The following is a 24,982-nucleotide window of genomic DNA, read 5'->3' on the forward strand; positions in this document are numbered from 1 at the left end:
GTCTATGACTTCACAACAGACTAACGCGCGCGCACAGGCACGCAGCACACACATACACACACACACACACACACACACACACACTTCATCAGGATGCACCGCTCCCACACAGTGAAGACGTCTGTGTAGTAAACACTAGATTGTATCTCAGGGTTTCAACTACCTTCATGCAATTTTTGTTGGTTCACCCTTTATCTTGTCAGCTGTTAAATGATAGTTTACACTCCTGTAATCTGATATAAATTGCACCACCTCTGCTTCTTCTTTTCTCTGTGTGAACCGCACACCGATAGAGAGATGTTTCTGCAGTGTAGATAATAATCAATAGACTAGTTACAGTGTGTACAAAAGTACATGGAAATGTAAGAGCACATATTCTTTTTTTTAATATGTATTTTGGGGCTTTTTATTGGCTTTAATCGATAGTGACAGCTGAAGAGTGACAGGAAGGGGGGGGGGTCAGGCTTGAGCCCATGGCTGCTGCAGTAAGGACTCAGCCTTGGTACATGGGGCACCAGGTCTAGCAGGGGAGCTATCCAAGCGCCTCTTTTTTATATTTCTAAGAAAAACAGACTCCTTTCACTCAGGTTCCTCTCTGCTGGGCCATCGACCGTCCGGGAAGCTCTTTGGTTCTGTTTACACGGGTGTTAACATGCATCTTGGGTGATCTAAGCACCAGTGGACAACTCTAAGTACGTGTGTGAATGCACCGAAGACGCACAGAGGACGCACTGAGATCCTAACATTCAGAGCACATTCGGAGGTGGTGTGTGCAGCATGTGACTACATTCTTTTAGTAGTGTGTATTCTGGGTCCTGGTCCACACTGAAGGACCACCTACTCAGCTGATGTCCTGTAAATACTTGCTGTCTGATTTGTATTTGGTTCCCTGTAAAGGAAACTACAGATTAGCAGCATATGTTTGTGAACACACCGCCTATTTAAAGGTCCAGTGTGTAACATTTAGGAGGATCTATTGGCCGAAATAGAATAGAATATTCATAGGTATGTTTTCATTAGTGTATAATGAGCTGTTTTTATCTATCTACCATGGAGTCTGCCATATTGAACTGCTATGTTTCTATAGTAGCCCAGAATGAACAAACCAAACACTGGCTGTAGGCAGGGCCTTTCAAGTTTCATGAGTTTTGTAGCCACTGTAGTTACTCCTACACACTTCACAGCCTGTTCCCCTCCTCAGGTTGTCAAATACAGACTGTGTTCATTTAGTTGCAATCCTTTAACTGATTTCACCACTGAACTAATAACCACAATATCCTCAGACTCCCTTAAAATATTACGCAATTTTGTGAGTTGCTGAGCAAGGAGAAACTTTCTAAACTTTGTGAAATGCAGTCTACGACTAATTCTTGATTATTTGGGCAAAATTTGGCAAAAGTTATACATTAAGTTTTTTCTTTGTGTAAAAAAAAAAACAATTTGTCCGTTTGTCCCAGCGTGTTGGCAGGGAGACCCAGCAGGAGAGACACTCCATGGTGGGAGCATGGCACACAGTTACTTTCTGTGGCATTAATGCCTTTCTGCCTCATGTGATGTGAATACATCAGATTTCCACACAGTTGGAGAAAGTAAAAGTGTCCTACTAATATAGTTGCCTGACAGCACAGGTAAAACATGCGACCCAGGTTTGTACAGGACTTCATGGTGGCACATCTTCTCTCTCTCCTGGCTGTCCCAGTCATTTGGATCTGGATCATCGTACCCATTTCAGATTTCAGGCTCTCCTCTTCCCTCCTCTCTCCCTACTTTGCATGTGTGCCGTGTGTTTGTCTGCCTCTACTTTAGCGCAAATGTTGTGCTTTTTCTTCTCTGTTTATGTGGCCTGTCCTCTTCCAGGTCTCCATAGTGGAGAGGTTGTGTGGCTCAGGTCCCACTTGGCAACACCTGAATTTGCTCAATGTCCTCCTGGATCCACATTCTTCACATATATTTTATAATCTTCATGTAACAGATTTTTTTTTTTTTTATCAAAATGTGTGTATAATTTGATTTTGGTGGTTTGTTCTGTACACTCGACAAGCGACAAATTGCGTGTCTGGCCATCCTGTTAAAGTAGTCCCTCCTCTGTGGCCACAGCTACAATAAATATCTAAGGGGACTACAAGGCTTATAGCAGGGGGGCAGCAAATTGTTAGAAATACTTTGTTAGTAATAACCCCTTGAGATGCACTTTCTTGTTTTCCGGCACTTACTGGCAGGTGGCAATGTTTTCATGCAAAGTGAAGTGAAACCTTTTGGTGGTATACTGCACTGTCAAAGGGGTTTTTGTGGAGTTATCCTTATGCAAATGAGGGTCTAAGGACAGAGGGTGTCGTATGCTGTACAGGTTTCCCCCTGGGGCAAATTGTAATCTGTGATTTTGTACTCCATAAATAGAAGATGACTTGACAGAAAACTCCTACACTTTAGCTATATATAAATATATGTATATATATTTTTTGTGTAAGTAATTAAAAACTGTAAGGTGAAATCTACGTTGTTGACACAAGGTCATGTTCACAAGTTTATTAATGTGGTGTTAATGTGTTTGGTGGTTCCCAGAAAACCAGTAAACAGGTTTGTTCATCCCCACAGTGAAGGTGCCAGCCATGATGAAACACCACGTGCCAGCTGTGGCGAACACTTATTAATTTAGCTTATAAAACAGGTTTGTACAAATCTACACAACCAATATGTGTGAGGTGACATGACTGAAAACAAGCAAAACTTTATTGTGAAGTGTTGCTTCTTCTAGCCAGGGGCACCAACAAGGGTCCTCAGTCACTGCTTCAAGCTTGCATGAGGAGCCTGCAATCATTAAATCAGTATATAGTGAAAATGCACAATGCAATGTCCCATAGCCCAAGGTTGACCAAATTCCTTGTTTCATCCACAAATAAAATCAAATTATAATACAGAAAACTACACGTTTGTTGTGGTGGTGGTGGTGTGCACAGACACACACTGACTGTGACAACTGACTCAACCACAGAAGTGTTAAAAGTTAAAAGTAAATGAAAATGAAAGTGTGCAATTTAAAGAATACGGGAACTGTACGCCACTAAAATACAGATCTTCCTACAAATACCATGGTGTATTTTTCACAGCCAATATCTTTTCATGACCCGTGAGGTCTGTGGCTGTATTAAGAGAGTAATGGCTTCTGCGGGCTCTCATCGCCTCCGTCAGTGAAACAGGCGGCTGTGTGGAGTGATGTGACCTCACTGCCGTCCATCATTGCAGGTTCAGTGGGTGGCAGAGCGACAGGTAACCGGAGAGAGACAGGGGTTGATAGAGTGAGTGACTCAGAGGGAGTGAAACAGCACATACACACACACACACACACACACACACACACACACACACACACACACACACACACACACACAATACACTGCATCCTCGGCTGCTCGTATGCACACATAAACACACAATCACACACATTTACACATTGACAGCAATCATCTGTTCTGAGGCGGGCAGGTGAAGTGAGGAATCAGTGCAGATTCTGTCACATAGATGTGTGTGTGTGTGTGTGTGTGTGTGTGTGTGTGTGTGTGTGTGTGTGTGTGTGTGTGTGTGGCAGCAAAGACAGTATTTCTCTTTTTGATGTATCCCCTTTCTCTCAGTTATTGCAGCTTTGCCACTATAAAGCTTTCTACACAACAGCAGCCAGATTTGATTAGTGTTGCTTTTGTATGAGTTATATGACAACAATTTCACAAGAGAGCTGTGATTAGTTTTTTCTTTCAAGATGGAATTGCGCTTCTCTTCAGACGCTCTGTCATTTAAGACCCACTAGGGGGCGCGAAAACATTAAAAAACATGCCTAGTGTAGCTCATTCCTTTAAAATAATCCAGCTCAGAGACTGCAAGTGTCTGCTTGCTGCTCATTTGATTGATTTGTATTTTATTTCTTTGAAACCTTTGGATATTAGAGGCTTTCATTTTAGTTTATTTGGCCATGCTCCAGGAAATACGCATAGAAACACACACATGCAAACTAGAAATATAAGCGATTTTATAAACTGTTTGGAGAAAATGTGACATTCTCTTACTCTCTCACTTATACATTATATCATTTACAAATGTGGGAATCCATTTGCTTTTTGTGAATGTGAAGACATATTGTGTAATGACACTGTGTTGCAGATCTTACACGTTAAAAAATACTAAACATTTATAACTGCTTATTTATGTAACATACATTAATATACCCCAATGAAAAAAAAGTATATATTTATTTAATATACATATATACTTACATTTTATATACTTTATTATATCATTTATATTTCTCCTTTGTCTGTGTTGGCTGTGGACATTTTCTTTAATGTTTCTTTATTCTTTCATTGTGTTAGATGTTACATTTAGTAGCGAATCTGTTGGCAGCGCTATGAGCAGCAAAATAACAGCATCTTCATTTTAATTCGTCTGAACAGTGAAATAAGTGAGGGTAAAGGAGGAGGGGGAGCTCCGTGGTGTTGGGGGAGGTGGGGGGGGAGGAGGAGGTGGTGGTGGTTAGGGAAAAGAAGGAGACAGAGGAAACGCAGACCTCAGACCAGCCCACCTCACCTCACCGTGCTCTCTCTCTCAGCCCGGTGCCCGTAGACAAATCTGACCGCGGATCAGCGCACTCGGGCTCCCTTCCACACTACGAGTTACACCAACTGGGACTCAGACCAGAGGAAATCGTGTTCGTCGGCAGCCAAGACACATCCACAGCAGACCACGGCGAGGGAGCGGACGGTGTGATAAGAAGGGACTGAAATCAAGGAGGAAGGCTGGTAGGAACAACAGAGGGGGGTTTGAGGCAAGAACACATTTAGCTGCGAGAGGAGAGAGGACTGGCTGGCCCCGCTATAAGGAGAAGTAATACGCGTTGCTAATTTCCAACATTTTCTATTATTGGCAGCGAGAGTGTGCTCCCCGAGCCACATTTATAAAGAGAGCTAGCGGAATGTAATGCTAGCAAGCTAGCTAATGTTAGCTAGCTAATTAGCTTGTCAGGCATCCAGGAGTCGGACGTGTGATCTTTATTAAACTAGGTCACTGTTTGGCGTCGTTTTACTTTTTTTTTTTATTTTTTTATTGGAAAACTGTACTTAATGTGCTTTGTCCAGAGTCCTGGCATGGTCATAATGTTCAGCCTCGAATAGCTAACGACAAGTTAGACAATAAACAGTGCTAGAAGCTGCCGATATTGATGAAAATCTGCTCTAAATTATCCGTCTGAGATTTTTGGGAAAAGCCTGATCCATTGTGAATACCGAGCTGTGGACGAACCAAACGGAGAAGGCAAAGGTAATAGAAAAACAGACTTTTGACTGGTGACTGTCTGCCGTCCAATGTTAATGTCGACCGACGTTGCATCTATAATGCTACCCGTTAGTCGGGGAATAATGGACCGGGAAAGAGACATTGATGCAGCAGCCGGACCCCTCGCAAACGCGGCCGGGGGTCCAGCAGCTGTCCGGGGGATGAAGCGAGGAGACCCGGAGCCCGACGCTCAGACAGCCGCTGCCCTGACTGACTTAGCCGGGGCGGAGTGCAAAAGACCAAGGATAGACGGGACCGGGAGTGTTGTTGGTGACATTGGACAGGTAGGAATGCAATGTTAACACACCCATACATACTATTAATGTCTCACATCTGTGTCGTTTTGTGTGTGCGAGCATTGTAACAAAGTATCCCCTGTCCTCCCCTTTCTTCTTCTTCTCCAGTATAAAGCTTTTGTTCCTAAGCATCAGCAGGGAGTGATGATACTGTTTTGATAGGCCCCTTTCTCTCATCAACAACATAACCATGCATCATTGCAGCAAACAGGGGGGAAAAAATCCTCTAATCATAACTAAATGTGAGGTTTCTGTATGACACAACAGTGTGACGATAGTAAAAAGAAAAAAAAACGTGGGTTTGCTGAAATACTGTAGCTGTGCTCCTGGAGCTGCTCAGTGAGAGAGCATGACCAAGCCAGACAAAGGTAATATGATACAGGCTCCATTGCTATGACAGACAGCAGCACAGCAAAGATCAGACCCATTCATCATGCCTGTCTCATGGAGAGTAAACCAGTGCTTTCTCACTCGTTGCCAGGCACACTGTATTCTGTTTATTTTTCTAAATTCACATGGATGAAATCAATCACCTGCGGTGGTAATTTGCCGTGAGTCATCACATGAAATCCTGATACACACCGCATGTGCAATTAATCGCTCTGTGCCCCCCCATTGTCGCTAGGTGTTAAAAGAGAGAGGCAGACAGGGATTGGGGGAGGGGTCACCACAGCGAAAGACAAAGAACAGAGCCTTTTGGTGTGTAGGCTGAAGGAGCAAGGGGGCTCAAGGGGGCCCTCCTTAACGCGGGTCTTCCCTGCTTTCATGACTCGACTGCTGAGGCAGCAAAGCATCAGCAACCATTCTTTCCTCTGAAGGACTAAACTGTGCATATTACAGTAAACCAGGGGACTGCCGAGGCACGGGGTGCACCTCTCTCGCTCGCTCTCCCTGGATCTGTTACTATTTAGTTTTCTCTCTCTCTCTCTCTCTCTCTCTCTCTCTCTTTCTCGCTCATGAACACATGCACTGCACGTCATTCTTACACCTACAGTACACGTATATGCTTTGAAGTGTCCATAATCCAGCAGCACAAGGGAGAATTTTAGCTGACGTCTGGTGTTTTAGTCCAGGGAAACAGCACTAACAGCAGTCGAAGGGCAGGCAGACGTGGTTTGAGGTCATCTGCAGGTAATTGAATCCTGGGGAACTGGTAAAATTCTTTAATTGGCTGTGCGGCCGACCTGCTGCAGTGACAAATGGGTCCCATGTAATGCTGTGATGCTCTGTGAGCTTCACAGAGGATGGATGCTGATGATGGGGAAAGGTTATAGCCCGCCGGCAAAGATGATGTGACAATGAGCGGCGTGGCATGGCGAGGATTCTCGCTGCCCATCAGTTGTATTGATCGCTGGGCACTGGGGGGTCAGGATGGAAACGGGAGGGAGTGAAACAGTGACGGGGAGGGAGGGGTGAGTTGGTGGATGGAGCGGTGGAAGGCGAGATAGAAAGTGATCAGCGGATGCACGTAGGAAGAGAGAGAGGGGTGGATGGAAGGAGGTGGAGGACAAAGAGAAATGAATGGAGACAATATTTGGGGGTACTAAAGAAGAGAAAGGAGGCTATTGCCTGGATGGATAGATATAGGGAGAAATAAAGGATGGAGGCAAGGTGACAGAAAGGAAATCAGAGCCATTAGTTTGCATCCATCAAGGATCAAGATAAAGGATGAGAGGAAAGTGATGGATGGGAGAGATGAGCAGGAGGATAGGCTCTGACTGAAGCGGAATGGTTGAATAACACTTTATGCAAGGGGTAAAGAAGACACTGAGGGCTAATACCGGCAAGTCAGCCATGGTGGTTGGATGGCAGTGGCTCACTGTAGCTGAGTGCGCGCTCCGGATGGGGAGGATGAGTTCAGTGGATGCTCCTCTAACTAAATGCACCCAACGATTACCATAGTATTCCCACTGAGTGCGAGAGCTAGTGGATTGCTGACCTTCCAGGCTGACTGTAAATCAGGACTGTAATAATAAATGAGAGTGCAGCCTCCTCTCCCTTTTGTTGTCTCCTCCCCCGCTCTGCCTCATACAAACTGCAGACCCATTCCAACCCCCCCCGTTTCCCCTTCTCCCCTCTAGCTGTCCTCTGATTTCTCCCCCTCCTGTCTCCCCCAAGCATATTTCCAGATTGCTAATTGACTCCTGGTTCACAGGCTTTTAGTGTGCCAGTGAGGAGAACCACCCCAACCCCTCCCCCTTCCCCCCTCTCTGCTGCTGTCCCATCTCCCCCGCCTCTGCCATCTTTGATTATCTCTCCCTTTCTGTCTTTCTATCTTCCCATCACTCAAATCTTTACAACATCCATCACTCTTTTTTTTCCCCCCTCCCAGCTCCACATCTGTCTCGTCCCTTATTTTCCTCTCTCTGTTTGTTTTTCTCCTCATCTCCCTAATGTATCGTCCCACTTCCATCTCTTTTTATTTGTCTCCCACTCTCTCTGGTGGTAGTATTGAAGCTTCCCCCTTGAGGCTGTGCTGTGGTCCACTCAGATGCAGTCGGGAGTACAGTTTCTAACTCTCTCTCGGTCTGTCTCCCTCTCTGTTTCAGAGAGCCGATTTGTCCTATCGTTGGCAGTAAAGAGGCTTTGTGTCGCGCTAACGAGATCAAAGCTCATTTAGGAGAGGGCATTAACCAGACTGATCGCTTTAACGGGCCAGGGCAAAGGGAGGGGGTCAGGCAAGGGGTGGCTTGATATGAATGGACAGATCACTGAGATAGCTTATTACCTTGTTCACTACAAGCAACGCATATGAAAATGAGTGTTGCTTGTTTCTGTAGAATAAGTGTAGTTTTGTTTACTTTTTTCCCAGGAGCTCAAAGAGAAATGCATATCTGGTTGCTAATGAGAACATATTGCTGCCAACAGTTAGCTTCCGACCACTTGCCTTAAAAACAGGCATTAAAGGATTATCTGGAGATCTGTTTGGATTTTCCCTTGTTGCTCAAAGTAAATTGCACCCAAGATTTAACATAGTTTTTACTGTATATCTCTTGAAATCTTGCTTTAATTTTAAAATCCTATAGATATAGATACAACTTTATAAATGAAAATGTGCTTTTATCAGTTTGATATACAAACTGCAATGGTTTGGCCTTATTGATGGGCATTTGTCATTATTTTTTAGATTTTATAGACGTAGACATTGATGATTAATAGGTTAATTTACAGTGAAAAAAATCATTGGTTGATGTCCCTAATTACTGATGAAGATAAAATGCTTTGCAGCCTTGGCTCTAAATTGCAGATATGCCCAGTGGTTGCATAGCTACTATAGTATCCTGCATGTACCCAGAGAGCTTTTGTGTAACTGTAGCTTAAAAGTCTAAGTGTCCTTCAGAAGTCAGCAGCCTGAATTATTCACAGTAAAGAAGAAATGCCCACAGAAGGGGAGCAGTATTGTAGATAGGTAGAAGGCGTGGGTCGGGTTGTGTGTTCAGCCTATGTGTGTTAATATTTGTTACAGAGGGTCGTACACAATCCAGTATGCTCTGCCCTGCTGTATAATGATTGCTGTTGAACTTTGAGCCACAGCACAGCGGCAGAGTCACCCTTGACTTTTGAACCGGCAACGATAAGCTAAAAATTCCCAAGACAAAGTTGCCCAACTCCTATTTTCTCTCCGTCTCTCTCTCTTTCTGTCTTTCTCTCTCTCTTTGTGTATGTGTGTGTGTTCAATTCAATTCATTTGGCACAAGTACAGCAGCCGTATTTGCCAAAGCACAAAGGAATAATCAGATTGACGAAGGAAGAGGAAAGGCACCATTCATAAAAAGCAGGAAATAGAATACATCTCTCTCTCTCTCTTTCTCCAGTTCTCGTTTACTCTTGTAAGACACACCGGTTTCAGCTCCTTAACATGACACTCGCATGTTAACTCTCCCCTTTATGGTCATCATGTCACCACTCCCCCACCCTACATGCCTCCTCCCCAAGGCTGCCCCCAAACTGTCATATGTGCTCCCGTCTCCTGCCACACGCAGAGTGAAATGTCAATTCAGTGTTTCCCTTACATGGGGTCATTTGTATTGCGCTGCTATAGCATTATCACAACGGCCACTGCGTCAATAATGAAAATTCAGTTGCGAAATATGGATCTTTTAAGTCATGTGCGATCCTTTGTCCCCCTTTAGGAATAGCCATCAGCCATGTCTAATGCTGAGTCCAAATCCGAGTATTTCATGAAGATCAGTTGATGCTGAGTTCTGATGTGACGTATTATCAAATAAGTGTACTGACGATCTGAAAACCTCACATAGACGTGCGTTCTAGTTTCATTTATTAGGCACTGTAACATAATGCACGCCTGTTGTGCACGACAGGCTTATTACAAACTGGAATAATTAGATGTGACAGAAAACAATGAAGCAGCCTGTGCAGCATATTGGTGCAAGTTGAACAAAAGAAGAGGACAGACATCTTCTCGCTTTTAAATAAAATAAAATGCTAATAATGCTAATGATAAAATCATTAAATTAATTAAATAAAACACTTTGCCAGAGTTGCTCTCAGTAAAATATGTTGATCTGTTGTGGTATCTGGAACAAGCAAATTAATTAGCCAGTGCTGGGTACAAGCACAAGGGAGCAGTGAACACTTATGTAGTTGTAATGTTTTTGTATTTCTAATACTTCATTTTTGCTCTAAACCGACCTTTACATGTCCTCATCCACATTGCATTTCTAAAAGTGTTTTCTGTAGGCAAGATTGGAATAAGAACATAAGGAAGGGGCCTTGCATATTATGGCAGCGCTGTGTATGAATTACATCTACCTCAAGAAATCATCTTCACATTCTTCACATTTGTAGCTATGTAGAGGGTCCCGCTCACAGGTTCACACATCAGCACCTGCATATTTCTGCACTCCCAGTCATCTGTTGTTGTTCGCAGGCCACACAGTCGGAGGAGAGGAGACAGCCATCAATAAATCCACCCAGCAAATGCCCTAGGGCCGCATGGTTTGTTACTGTCGGATCGGAAAATATAACTTGTACCCAGTTTGTGTTAAAGGCATCAAAGACTCCCACTCTTTTAAAAAAGAACATAAACTATAATTAAAAAAGAAACAAAATGGGTAGCTGTGCCTTCTGAGGGCACATTTTTGCTCGGAAAAAGGTGTTGTCATAAGAAACAAGCCTTCAGTCTTGGGGGAAACCCTGCAATTCATCTTGGCTTTCCACCCTTCCTGTTGGTTTTCTTGGTCTGCCTTTATGTCCCTGTATATCGTCTATCTCCATTGTCATTTTCAACCTCATCATTTGCCTTTGATATGCCTTTTGGAGCACATCACATTGACAAATCACATCCATCACTTTCTGTCCTTTGCCCTTCGGCCTGTTCTGTTGATTCCTTCTCCGCCAGTTTCTGTGTACTTTACGGCGGCTCTGCTGGAGAGCGTTCGCCCCCAGTTTCTCCCACTCCGTTATGATTTGTTGACTTCATTGAGTTTCGAGGTTGCTGATGATATCGGGCCAAAGATTGCCTACAATCTCCTGCACGCAACACTTGGTGGATGATTGGTTTTCCGTGTCTCAGATCTTGTGATGTTTGTGGGGCTGTTAAAAGTAATTTGGCTGTTGTTGATTTTGGCTCGTATGTCCCCATCACACCTTCTGTTTAGGTGAAAGGCAGGACTTTCTCACAGTGGTAGTCCTCTCCACTGAGTTGTGTCGTGTTGTTTCTTTTTGTCAAAAGGTTTCAGGAGTTTGGCCTTTTGGGTAATGATGTGCTGGTAGCAGGTGGGATTTTTCTTACATTTGGTGATATGATTGAGACCATAATAAAGCCAAACATCGGCACAGTCCACCCCCTCAGGCTGTTCTGTTAGGGATCGCTGGATGCTTGCAGCAGCCCCCTTAATTACCCCGCTCCCCTCCTTCCCCCCCTCACCATCTGTTGACCTCATGTCATTTTGCCTTCCTTCACCACTGCTGCTCCGTTTTCTTCCCCTGCTCCTACCCGCTTGCTCCAGCAACTCCCCAACTTCTTTCCTTCTCCTAAAATAGCAAGTCTTAGAGAGAGAAAATAAACAAGAGAGACGCCCTTTAGTTTTGCCCTCCGCGGAGTCGGAGAGGGGGACAGAGAGAGAGAGAGAGAGAGAGTGAGAGTCAGTGAGTGTTTATGTGTGTGTGACTGGTTTTCTGTGCTTTTGCTGATCCCTGCCAGTGCAGTCTGAAGCCCTCAACGTCAGCCAGCCGGCGCCTTCAAAGGCTCCTCCTCACTCACAAACTATATGGAATTAACTTAATGGAAACTTGCAAAAGTGCAGTTCGAAAAGCCCTCCTTTCAACCTGGCCAGGCTTAGTGCAGCATGTTGTGTTCACTTTTTATTTATTTATTTATTTAAATAAAGAGAAAGTATGGTAGGGCATTTTCGGGCATGTAATATACTTAAAAGCAATGCCATATGGCAAAGGGAGTGTGCGTGTACGTGTGGGTAAACACGAGTCTCTGAAAACTAGGTATCAAGTTCAGACCCCCAGTCCCTTCCCCCACCCCTTTGAAAAATATAAATCACATGGCATTCTTCACTTATGACTCATTGTCTCCATTTCGCGAATGTTTCACTGCTTTATATTTCTTTCCCCTTTCTTGGCTTTGGCCGTCTTATTCCCCACATTCCTCCTCCTCCTGTGTGCGTCTGTCTCTGCCTTATTTTCATCTCATTTTGTTCTTTCTTTTCTTCTTTCTTTCTCATCTGTCCTCCCCACCCCCAATCCATCCACCCTGCTCCCTCCCTCTTCTGTTGCAGACAGATTGATTCCAGATGTTGCTAAATTCTACCCTCTCTCCCTCCTCCCTGTTCTTCTACGTAAACTCCTCCTCCTTCTCCACTTCTTTCTTCTTTCCACTCTGTCCACCGTGGAACCAACAGTGACTCTATAATTTGCTGGTTGGGTATAATTTTGGTTTGGATTTCACTAGCATTCCAGTTGTTGTCCCACGTTTTGTAGCTAGTGCAGCGCCTTCACCCTTACTTGACTGCAAATGTGATAAAAACACTAATTCTCAACAGTTAATAACCTGTAATTGTATGTGTTTTGTAGTAATACGGCTAAATTATCACATTTCCTCGGCCGCTTCGGTGGCCCACCACCACTGAATGAAAATAGCAGGAACGCTGATCAAATACAATGTTAGGCTCCAGTTTTTGCTGCACTGAAACCAGAATGTCAGCTCAGCCCTATTTGAAATGCAGTGCAGTGTTGGTAACTCCCAACATGCATCTCTTTTTATTTAAAATAGCACGAGTTTTCTCATTCTCGTCGCCCAAGGCTTTGTAGACTTGAGATTCTGCTGTGAACAGTCCCCCTTATACTGCCTTTCTATATGTCCCATGGAGAGCACCCACAGTCTGTTACACAGTCAGTATGCTGCTGAATATAAGCCTGTCCATTCCCCACGTAAATGCGGCGCACCAAGGAGAGTGTTCCCCCTGGGGATGAGGCACGAGGGGGAAATTGGTTCCAGATGAAACAGGAAGTGGAGAGTGGAGACAAAGAAAGGGCTGTTTCAGACAGGGGAAAGGGAGGACGGGCCCCGAGTCTGAACACAAACGCACACACAGAGAGTCGGAGTTTACTGCCCTTGGCATCAAAAGAAAAATGTTTCTTTCTCATTCTTACCTATTCTTTTAATGTGGGCCATTCTTAAACCACATACTTTCATTCCCCCTTGGTTTTCCTCTATTCCACTCTGTCTAGACACTATTTTCCTTCTTCATTCACCCAAACAATCACCACCACATCTGTTTTTGGTCTTAGCCAACATATCTCCAAGTCCTAGTCTCTCTAAGAGCTATACTGCATAAACTAGATCTTTGGGTTCAGCGATGATAGTTGTTTGTCTGTACGTTTAGACAAACAGTGTGTCAATCTGCTGCTGTCATCGTGGCCCTCTGGCTCACACACTTGCCCTTGATTGGCTGGACGAACGCTATCAGGAAGTGATTCCTGCAGGAGGCAGCTCGGGGTCGGGGCCAGGGGGTTAAATCTCTGTTGACACTCTTCAGAAGCCAAATCTGCCCTTCTCATCGCTGTGGCATTGCACGGCCCACACTCAAGCTGCTTGCTGAATGGACGGGTGCATTCAGGCCAAGGGGCAGCACATGGATTTGAAACATTTTGTCTGCTCCTCTGTCCTGCAGATTAAATGGAATGAAAACATGTGAAGTTCAAAAGACTACCACCCCACCCCCAACACACACATATACGCACACACACATATTTCTTTCTTTTACCCCTCAGACCTTCTCCCGTCCTCTCCCTCTCTCCTCCTCCCCCCTTCCCTGCTCGCCTAGTGAGACTCATGCCTCGGCATGAGTCTCACTAGGCGGTCATGTTTTCTCTGCGAGGCGTGCCAGCAGGCTAGACTGTGCTGGTGTCATCTCTCTCACTGCTGTCAAAATATCATCGTTTGGTTAACTTTCCCCATTGTTCCAGTCCTCCTCCTGCCTCCCTCTCTTTGTCTTTCTCTCTTTTCCTTTGCTCCCTCCTCCTCCTCCTCCTCCTCCTCCTCTTCACCTAGCTCTGCAGCAAACAATGGCTGCTCTTGCTGGGGCAAAACGACACTGGAGGAGAAAATAATAGTCAGAAAGAAAAGAGAGGAAGAGAGACAGAAATAATCTAATTAAAAGTAATTACAGAGCAATTAACCACAACACTGGTTTCTGGGACAGGGTCTATGAGGGGTGGGGGGCTCACCCTCCACTAGTAGATTTTGATTGGTTTGTACGGCTGAATATGAAATCTCACTGCAGTGATGGTTGACCAGTCATGGCCTCCACATGGACAGTTAACTGTTAACTTAATTCACTGGTCAGTGTTTTCCCTTCAAGGAAGTGTCTGCTGTCCCTGTTTGAACTTTGTTCTCTTACTGAGCATCATTTTTGTTTTATATCATCGTGGGGGGCATTGAGAAGCAAAAGCACCACTATACTGTCTTATTTAAGGTTTTAAACATTGTTTGAATAGTATGAGTTATGCTTTAAGATTATATAAACAATGTGACAGTAATATAAAATATTGAAGAAATTACAGGTTTTCTAGTTAGTTGGGAAAACAAGCTAAGTGGCTTTTCACCTGAAATGTAAAAGTTTTGGACTGTCATGCTGCATCCACTCAATTTTTCAAAAGCCCATCCACTTACAACGCTCTCTTCCCTCCTGTTGTCTCTTGCAGAACAATGAGCCTTTAAACCCTGGTTTCCATGGATACCCAACTCACAGTCAGGTAAGAGATAAGTGACTGCTTGCAAACCTCTGGAACAATAAATTTAAAAAATAATGTAATGCAGAATCCATGACTGACTTGAGATATGCTAGTTTTCAGCCAACTAAAGTCCCCATTTGAACAACCATAAATCAAGTGGTGCTCATTCAGTTTCCTTCTCATGGGATATAAAAGAGGATATCCACTGTTTTGTAAGAACATTTTGGAAAGAATGAAACTGTATGGCACTTGGAAGATATTTTTGGGGCTTTTTGAGCCTTTATCTGATAGGACAAGTTAAGATAGACAGGAAAGGGGTACAGGTTGGAATCAAACTCAGGCCACTGTGCTAAGGACTCGGCCTACATGGGGCGCCTGCTCTACCAACTCTGTCCCACAGTAGGGAAGTTCCATTTTTTGCATACAGTATAATCTACATCATATTGGAAGCCAACTCTTCATGTCCTAGTGAACCTAGTGTGTCGTCCATCTCGCCCTATAGTGGGCTCTGTTGCGCTACGGCATCATTATCGACACAATGAAGTCCTGCAGGGACATTTTTCTTCTGCGACAGCCTATGGTAGCGTATAAATGATGGCTGTTAGAAGACTTGATGAAAGGGGAACTGGTAGTGATTCAGCTTCTCTTTCAAAAGCTTGACCCTCAGAAGCATAGAGAGAAATTATGCCATCGCCTTCTTTAAAGTGAGCTCTGCACAGTCTGCGTGCAGCACTGTTTCACAATACCGTTCCCATCCTCTTACACTTTCTCTGTTTTATGCCTCTCACTGTCTCTGTCTCTCTCTCTTTCTCATTCTAAGTGTCTCTCCATGCATATTGCTCTCAGTAATGAGTGCCTTATGTGTGCAGCGTAGCGGCAGGGTGGCTGACTATTTTCTTATCTACCTCCAAGCAGCAGAGCACATTGAGCGGCTCAAACCAGCTCAGTGCTAGTGTGTGTGTGTGTGTGTGTGTGTGTGTGTGTGTGTGTGTGTGTGTGTGTGTGCGTGCGCGTGCGTGTGCGTGTGTGCGTGTGCAAAACCCCATTTGAGAGAAAGGCAGCTGAGAAGCTTGCGTGTGTGCACCTTTGTCTCCGTGAGTGCGTGCGTCTCTAGCTTGTGTTTTGGGATGTGCAGCTCTCTGGCAGTGCCACAGGAGGGGAGTGTTGGTCTATGAGGCTCTTCGACCCCCCCCCCCCTCCCCTCCCCACATCAAAACATGGGAGATTCTCACAGGCCTCATCCCCTCTCATGTATTCTTTTTTTTCTCCTCTACCCTGCTTGACTCTCCAATCCTGCTCTACCCTTGGTATCTCCTTTCTTGGGAACACAGTTCTCTGAGTGTGTGAGTGAGATTTAAAGAAGCCGGCACTGTAAGAATTTGGCTTTCCGGTTTAAAGTAAATTTCATGTAGATTTCCCTTCCCTTTTGCAGTATTCAGTTATTTCGGCGTCGACCTGACAACATAAAATAACTCTTGTAAGTAAGATCACAGGCAAAAAGGAATGATAGGATGAGACGGAGAAGTGGAGCAGAGGTGAAACAGAAATGGAAGCAAGTTATTTAAGATGGCTTGCCTGCAGGGCACAAATCATACAATAGTCAGCTGCAGAGTCAGAGCAGACTTGTATTCCAGTCCTGGCCCTCGCCTGCCTGGGGTTCATCTGCTTGTAAGACAAACACCTGGGCAGAGAACGCTTGTGATCTGCGCAACATCTGAACTCCCCTCGTCATCTGTTAAATTCAGAGCCAACGCACAATGCTGCATTTGTTTTATAAATGATTTAAAACTCGTCCCTGCTAATGTATTCTGCCCTTGAGCACACTATATTAGGAGTCTCCAGCACACTAGCTGCTGGTTATCATGCAAATGGAGCTAGCCAAGCCTAGCTTAGCCATATTGGCTTGTTCATTGCTGCAGTACATTTGTCTTGGTAATGCTCCTGTCTGATGTTATGTATGCATGTTTGATCTGCCTGTAGGCCCGCTTGTGTCAATATGAGTGTGTTAAACGGTGACAGGCTTCTATGGGTCCCTGCTGCTGCACACTGTCAGTGCTAAATGTGTGTGTTTGTGTGTGTTTGTGTGTGTGAACCGTGGGGCTATACATGTCAGTCTCCTGCTGTTTAGGTCACAGTGATCATCAGGGTTAACAACACAAACATGCATACCATCCAAGTCATAGAGGCTGCACACCTAAGCATTTTTCCATGATTTGCAGTCATGTATAAAAACCTCATTGCAGGTCATAACCTTCCCATGGGTAATTCTACTAAAAATGTTCTGAATTATTCCTATAGAGAAGTTAAGCCTGAGCTATTGATTATCTGTAGATGCTGTTGTTTGAAGGAACTGGCCTTTGTTTGAGTTAGCTGATGAGTGTGGGATGGATATAGCTTTTTGTTTGAGTTTGTGTGTGTGTGTGTGTGTGCCTGTCAGCCAAGGTGTAGCCGCCTGAATATGATCACAGCACGTCTTTGTGTACATTATGTGTTTGTGTGTGACTGCGTGTGTGTGTGTGTGTGTTTATCACTGTGTTCAGTCTGTGTGCTTAATCCTCAGATCATCCCCCATTCATCCTCTCATCCTCTTCACTTACAGCCCTAATCCTGTCATCCCTAGCTTTTTTTTTTCACCCCGGCCCTTTATCCATTTATCTCTCAATCCCGTTATCTCTCACTGGCAACCACGGCCCCTCTGTCCCCGCTTCCCATTCCAGCCAAGCTCCCCTCTTTTGCCCCCTTTTCCCCCAACCACCTCCAATAACTTATCTTGCCCTCCCTCCATCCCTCCATCCCTCCGGACCCAGTTCTAGCCAGACTCAGCAGATGTCTGAAAGCTTGGCATCAGGGCTTTTTTTCCGCAGAGTTCAGTCCCTCCCATATGAAAATGCGTTGCAAGGAACTGCACTCTCATCTCTGCAAATTAAGCGCCTCCTAACAATACAGTGGTGGGAAGTGAGGGAACTGAGCCTGAGCCAGAAGAAAAAGGCGCAATGCAGCGTAATACAGATTCATGTTCAGGTTGAGGTTCTTATACTGGAATCGGGGCTGGCGTTCCCTCAGTTTTGTGAGGCTTCCATCTGTGTGATGAAGGCAGCTGCAGCAGAGAGATGGTGATCTAGGAGCCTACCCACGCAGCTAGCTACCTAGCTGTCTACCGACTGGCCTACCTACCGCTGCTTTTTGGAGCTGACAGGCTGCCACGCAATAAATAAATCATCAAAAAAAAGCTGCAATGCAGTGGGGGTCGCATTCTTGTTCTGTACTCTCAGGCAGCCAGTGCGTGGATAGAAGACAGCATCTTCTTCCTTCCTGTTCCTTTTCTCTCTCCAGGGGCTTTGAGGAGACAGCAACAACAGCTTTCTGACTCCATCTAGGCACAGGGTTAGATGGCTACATTGAAGGATGGATGCTTTGATGGATAGGAGGGACTGAGGCTTGAGAGGGAGGGAAAGTTTTAAAAGGGGGGCGGGAACAAGAGGAATCAGGGGGGAGCAGCAGGACGTGTACCGCGAGTGTGTGAATGACAGACGCGGAGCAAAGAGAAGAGAGAGAAAAGAGGCGAGAAGAGACTCAGACTGTCAGGAGGAGAGAGACAGAAAGGCCCGAGGGGGATCAGAGCACCGAGGCCGGGGAGACGAAGAAAAGAGAAGCAGAAGAGTGACAGGCAGACGAGGCTTGCGTGCTGGGGAAGTGGAAGAAGGGACACCAGCGAAGGGAAGGAGGAGGAAGAGGGAGTGAACGAGGGAGAATTTGAATGTGTGAGACAGACGTGGACTGAAGCCATCGTCGGCTCATGGTCTTAGAGCACAGGCACAGGAGAGGAGGAACAGGAGGGGAAATAGAGGCACAGAGGGAAGGGGAGAGGAGAAGGAACGGGAAAGTGGAGAGCTGGTCAGCAGCAGTAGTTCCTCTAGATCAGACAATGATGGGGCTGTACTACCCTGCAATGCTACCGGTAAGTTCACCGCTTAAGCAGAGCTTCTCTGTATAAGCAACTCTGTACCCATGTTGAGAACTGCAATATCAGAACTAGAAATTCAGGAGATATTATTAATGATTTCTTTCATTTGTTTAGTTTGGCTTAATGAAACCGTAATTGATGTTCTGTTAATGGCACAGCCTGTTTTGGTTTGCTGTGTCTTGGCCCAGGTGAGGCCTTTGTCAGATAGTTGGCAGGGCATCAAGCTAACAGCAGGGCTTGTCCCTGCAGCTCTGCTCCTTTCACTTTTTAACTCTTTGCGCTCAAGTGTCTTTAATTGTTTTGAAAGAAATCATGCTAATGCCTTATTACCACATGGTAGTTATGCATCATTTTGTCCTCATGTTACTGGAGTGGAGACAATATTCGGAGAGGCATCAAGTGAGTTGTAAGCTCGCAAAAGGATTGCTGAACACTTTGGTCACCGTAGAATATAATGTTTATTCAGTTGATGTGTGCTAGACTGCTCTTAGCATATGGTGGGCGTGTCTGTGCTACTTTAGCTGAGAGACAGCCCGAGGATGAGAGCTGTTCTCTGGCTCTGTTGTAGCATGTCCTGCTATCTGTTCTTGGGTTCCTTTGGGGGGGGGTTATGGGCTGGGGGGAGGTGGCAGGGAGGTGCAGACATGAGGTAGCAACCACTGCTTGGTTCCCTGTGTCGACATGCATATACATTGGGTATTGCATGCTCTTGCCATGCTGACTGCATGCAATGTCATGTTATTTTTTTATACAGAGTACAGTCTGTGTGTGTGTGTGTGTGTGTGTGTGTGTGTGTGTGTGTGTGTGTGTCATTTCATGTCCCGTCATGTGCACAGAGGGTGGAGGCTGAGATATTCTGTCAAGCGATTCAACATTGTCATCCAAGCTGTCCATGCAGTTTAAACTTCATCTGTCCCTAGATTGAGGGAGACAGGTGCCAAGGCACAGTTGTTTTTGTACACACACACACACACACACACACACACACACACACACACCAGTTGTTGCTAGAGTCCTTTATTGCCCCCCACCCACCCCTTATGGAACTCAGACACATATAGTTACTGTTAATGAATACACAGCAACAACCCTGTCTTTTGGTAGCATAACCACACAGACACACACACCCACGCTACCTGCATCTGACCCATTTGTAGGACTTGGTTTATCCCTGCTCCTCAGCGTTAACACGTGTCCTGCAGTTCCAAATACATTACAGCTAAATCACAGAATTACAACAAAGCCTAATCTGTATTTTTCTTAAACAGATGTGGACATTTTCAGTAAGCACTGTAGTGTTTATGCGTAGGACAGACAGTGGTGTAAGTTTGTAGAATATTTTTCTTTATTTGGTCAACGTCTATAAAGCAACAACAACTTTTACCTCTTCTACATGGTGAAGTAGAGGTGTAGGTTGTTGTTCATGTGTTTCTCCTCTTTTTTGTTTTCCTCTCTCCTTCTCGTCCCCCTGTCCACTTTTTTCCTCCCCCTGCAGGCTAGAGCAGTTGTAAGCTAAACACATTATTCCTCTTCAAAGAGAATGACGCCAAATGGAGGATGGTGGTGGTAACTAGAAGGGTGTAAGAGCAGGGGTGGGGTGTGGGGGTTAGTTCCATGTGGGAATGCACTTTAAAGGTGACACACCACCAGCCGCACTGTCCTCTGTAACATTTATGGTACTGCTCTCTATTTTGGGTGACAGATCTCTATACTGTACACACTGGGGATTAGAGTTACCGTTAAAACTGTAACTAAAAGGCTCACTTGATGGCAGCTTTAAAGCTACCAACGTCACTATTTTGCAATCTACTGTGTAGATGGCTAATTATTTCAAATTTGCTAAAGCCAAATGCTCACTAGCGATATCTTGGCAAGGACAACTTACCTTACCTTGCCTTGGATTTATGGATGGTTAGTTTGATTTGACCCCCACATTAGACCACAGACCCCCAATTTGGGAGGAATCCCTTAATTAGTAATAAGTATTATTTTTCAGTTAAAGTTAATAAAGCTGCGACGCGAGGGATAATTTTTAAGATAATAAACTAGATCATATAGTCTTCATAGGCAATCATTGATCAAACTATCACTATAAATTATAGTCAATAAAAATGCACCGTCTCTGGTAACCAGATATAAAGCCTTGAGTGTCGACTGATCAGTGCCTGGATTCTACTCTTTTCAGTCTGTCCCTACATTCCAGGTAGCTAATGCTAGCTAGCAGCTGTCTGCAGAAATCAGGCTGATGTCAACAAACACAAACAGCAGGAGCAGATGAATTAGTGAGCAGATGTAGTTGTAGCATCTGCTACTGACCATCCATGGCTGTATGGTATAGCCTGTATTTTTAAATATGCAGAACGATGCAGCCTTGCAAGTGGTGAAGGGTCCTCATTTATTCTTGCACGGTTGTTTTTGCACGTTGGCCAAAAAAAATATTAGTCATGTTTTAGTCTTGCTTCATTTTGGAAGGATAAATGAGATCGAGAGTTTATTTTTGGCCACATCACTCAGACCTACTTGAATTTCCATCTTAATATTATTCAGAGTGACAAATGAACATGGCTCCATAATGAGCCTGCTCACGTGCTGATTCTGAAAGCCCGCCTGTTTGATTGTCTCGCTCACTGCAGCAGGTTGGCATGCGGGCATTGAGTCTGCCTATTTTCATTTAAATGTTTTCACAGATCAACAAAAAATATGTCCGCATAACTGGTTGTTAAAATGTGTGCAAATCCAGTGCACTTTTAGCTCCTTATCCCCATCTCTGTCTTTTTGTAATGTGTATTTGTAGATGTCCAGAAGTGTTGCATCATCTCTCTGACCCCTCTGCTTACTGCTGAGCCCATGAGGAATGGTGTCGAGCCAAGCCACTGTTACACTGAGTGGCTTGCAAGGCAGTGAGCGACATCTGAGTATTTAGGCTGCCTAACTGTTCCACCTCTCATATCATCTCCACAAGACTGCTTGGTTAGCCAGCGTACGACGACAGGCCTTCAAGGAATTTGCAAGGGATCCACACCCAAGTCTGTTACCCTCAGGGATCTGTGTGTATGTATGTGGTAGTGTAGCTGCGCGTATATGAGAAGTGGACAGAATTGTGCTGCTGCATAACAAATAACTGATAACAAACTGGCAGGTACCTGTGTGTTTTGCAGTGAGTGTCAGGGCATGGTAAAACAACACCCAGTTTAACCAACAGCACATTTAACTTCATTCATTATAGTTATCCTGTGGGATTATGGGTATTTCTTTGTGTGTAGCAACTTTCACTTTAGGAAGTGGCAGATGATATTGACTTTCTGTCTCACAAAAACACAAACAGAAACACAGACTCACCTGTTAGCACAGATTAAACACTAAAGCAAAGTGCATAGTCCTCAGTATTGGTGGCTTAATGCACTGTGTGATACTGCTGCACCTCAGGGTTCTCCCTCTGCTTTTACAGCCATGATGATATTGTCCAACACTAATGCTGGGCTAACTGCCACTGCCGTAGGCTGTATGCAGCGGGTCGAGGTGTGAAAACAACATGTTACCTCACACCAAAGCGCACATACATACGCATACACGCACATTGCAAGCGATGCGATGCACAGATGTGGTGCAGTAGAGCCCTTAATGTATGCTGTATCTCCTAGGTTAAGTCTGTGCTGTTGGGTTTTTAAATTTAAACTTCTACTGCAGAAGTCGTGATGGCAGTGTGCAGATTCCCCATCTTACTGCATCTACTCAGAATGCAAGATTGTACTAAACTAAAGGATTCTTCCTGTGGATGGGGTAAATACAGTTGGAACTGGCAGTACAGCAAGCATGTTAAAACATTTGAGTTCCACACTGGCTCGATTTGCATGTTTCCATTGTCTTTACAATTGATGGTGTGGGATGCTGTTGAATCCTCTGTAAATCAGTCTGGATTAAAGGTCAGGGAAATGTTAAGTGTAAGCTAAATGTCAATCAGGGATGAGATATGAGCGATAGGGACACAAAAATAGTAAATGGGGTTTGGAAGATGGTGAGCACATTAGTGCTACTGAGGCAGCCATAGCCATGACACATGAAGCATCATGCCTCTGGATGAAGTCAGGTTGAGAATTTGAGGGAGGTTAAGTGCGTTTGGAAAGAGTTTGCCTTTTTCATCATTCAGTAGAAACATTGTAGACACCCAATCATGTTTCATCTGAGGGTTGTCTGAACCCAGTCAGACATTTACCTGCACTGGGGGTTCTCTAACAGCTATCCTCTTCCCTGGTAGTCAGCCTCACCAAAATATATTGGTAACTACCTAATAGAAAAGGAAACAATATTATGTTTTTAATCCGTTCTAACTGTATTTCTTTCACGCCTTTTCTTTTTATTGTGCTTTTTGAAAATGTGTCTATTTAATATAACCTCATCCTTTTTAGCCAACTTCAATACAACTAGGGCTAAAACTAACATTATTTTTTTATCATTGATTAATCTGCTGCTTATTTTCTCAATAAAATGTCAGAAAATAGTGAATAATGCCAGTCATGCCAGCATTTTTGCTTAAAAAAGGAGTAAAACAATTTTATGATCAAAATAGTTGCAGATTCTTCTTCTGTCAATCGACTAATCCTTGCAACTATAATAGCACCCTTGGTCTTTATGCACAATTATGACAGTCTTGGGAAGACACCAAAGAATCTTCATGCAGTCTCTGTTGCTCTATTATTGGTAGCTGTCTGGTAGAACCAGAAAAGTGATGACAGCCTTGTAAGCAGTGCTGTTTTATTGTTATTCTGTTATTGCACAACCCAGCTGTGTTGCTGTTGAATTCAAAACCTTTGTTTTATTTTTAAATATTTTCCATCCAGTGACTATAACAGGTAACTATTGATGTATCTTAAAGGGATGTATTTTACAGCCTTTGTGTAATCTGATTGGCCCAGAATCAGGAAGGAGAGACAAAAGCTCATGCACAGAGGCGACCAAATAAGGAGATGGGCTGTGGCCTACGCTTTGATGGACATCATAGTGCAGTAGAAGCTTTGAGTGACTTGAGGGGCGGGTGCCGATGGTTTTTAAAGGGGGGAAAAAAAATCTCCCTCTGGCTTTCATCAAGCGTGGCAGGCAAGGACGAAGAGGGAAGGGGAAAGGGGGAGTGAGTGGGGGGGAGGGGGGGTGAACACAGGCATACTTACTTCTCCAACCACAGGAAAAGAAAAGAGACGGATTGCAGAGGGAAAAGAAGCTGTAGAGAGTATTTCTGATTTCTGTGTTCAGTCAGGCATCTTTGCAGACACTAGATCGTTCCAATAGACAAAGTGTTATGAATTTGCATGATTGATGCCTTTTCAGTAGCATCGCCACTTGGCTATTGACTGTGTTTCTGTGGCTGGTGACGTGTGCTGTAACTTGGGTGGTTAGAGGCTAAAGTCAGCAGACAGACACAGACGCACGCTTGAAAAGGTTTGCTGTGAAAAGGCCTTTCCTCCCCCTCATCCTCTCGGTGTATGGACAAACATGGTGTCTCAGGTAACACAAATGCTGTGTGTTTGTGTGTGTGAGTGACAGCATGGATGAATAGGTCCTATTCCAGATGGTCCTTTTTAAGTTGTAATATCAGATCGTTGATTTAAAAAAAGCATTTCAATAGACACTTGATCTACTCTGTATTCAACTTTGCTCCTATTGCTTTTCATGCCATTGTTGAACGAAGCATAGCTTGTTTAATTGTATCACAGATTTAGACAATCCTGCATCTTATCTCTCAATGTCAAAATTCAGTTTGGGTTAAGACCAGATATAACTCTAATAGAGCCTGTCATTATTTCCCATAATCCCCCTTCCCCCTCCTGTTAAGCCCCCCCCCCCCCTTTTCTTTTTCCATTATTTCTTTTTTCTTCTCCCCCCTCTCTCCCTTTGCCTAGTATATGATACTGCCATGTAGGGCAGTGCTGCTCCTTAGTCAGTGGGTCAGGAATGCCTGTGTAGTTTTAAGGTTGTACTCTTCTCAACTCTGATCCTAATCCACTGACAGCTTTTTATTCGTCTCTCTGTTTATTAGTTCATCATTTCATTATCGTTTATACACGGTAAGCTCAATCATGACAAAGCCTTAACACACATGGTCACAACACCGTGGTAGTGTTCTTTAAACCTCTGCTGAAAGAGACTAAATATTACAACACACTCAAAGGTTTTTTGTAATTTCATATGACAGATATGT

General features: G+C 44.3%; 1 protein-coding gene across 6 annotated transcripts in view; it reads left to right on the plus strand.

The window, feature by feature from the left end:
• The first annotated feature begins 4,527 nt into the window (after positions 1-4,527).
• The window catches only part of LOC127356524 (RNA binding protein fox-1 homolog 2), a 44,100-nt gene continuing 23,645 nt past the window's right edge, over positions 4,528-24,982 (plus strand). For 3 of the 6 annotated variants that reach the window (XM_051388314.1, XM_051388315.1, XM_051388318.1), the window contains exons 1-2: positions 4,528-5,603; positions 14,796-14,846. In XM_051388314.1, coding sequence (XP_051244274.1) covers positions 5,349-5,603; positions 14,796-14,846 — 306 coding nt within the window. In that variant the 5' untranslated portion in view covers positions 4,528-5,348. Of the gene's footprint in view, positions 5,604-14,795; positions 14,847-18,318; positions 18,784-24,982 lie in introns of those variants that run through there. The other 3 variants (XR_007882003.1, XM_051388316.1, XM_051388317.1) reach the window with 2 other exon arrangements.

The sequence above is a fragment of the Dicentrarchus labrax genome, unplaced genomic scaffold, assembly GCF_905237075.1.
Source record: "Dicentrarchus labrax unplaced genomic scaffold, dlabrax2021, whole genome shotgun sequence".
NCBI lineage: Eukaryota > Metazoa > Chordata > Actinopteri > Moronidae > Dicentrarchus > Dicentrarchus labrax.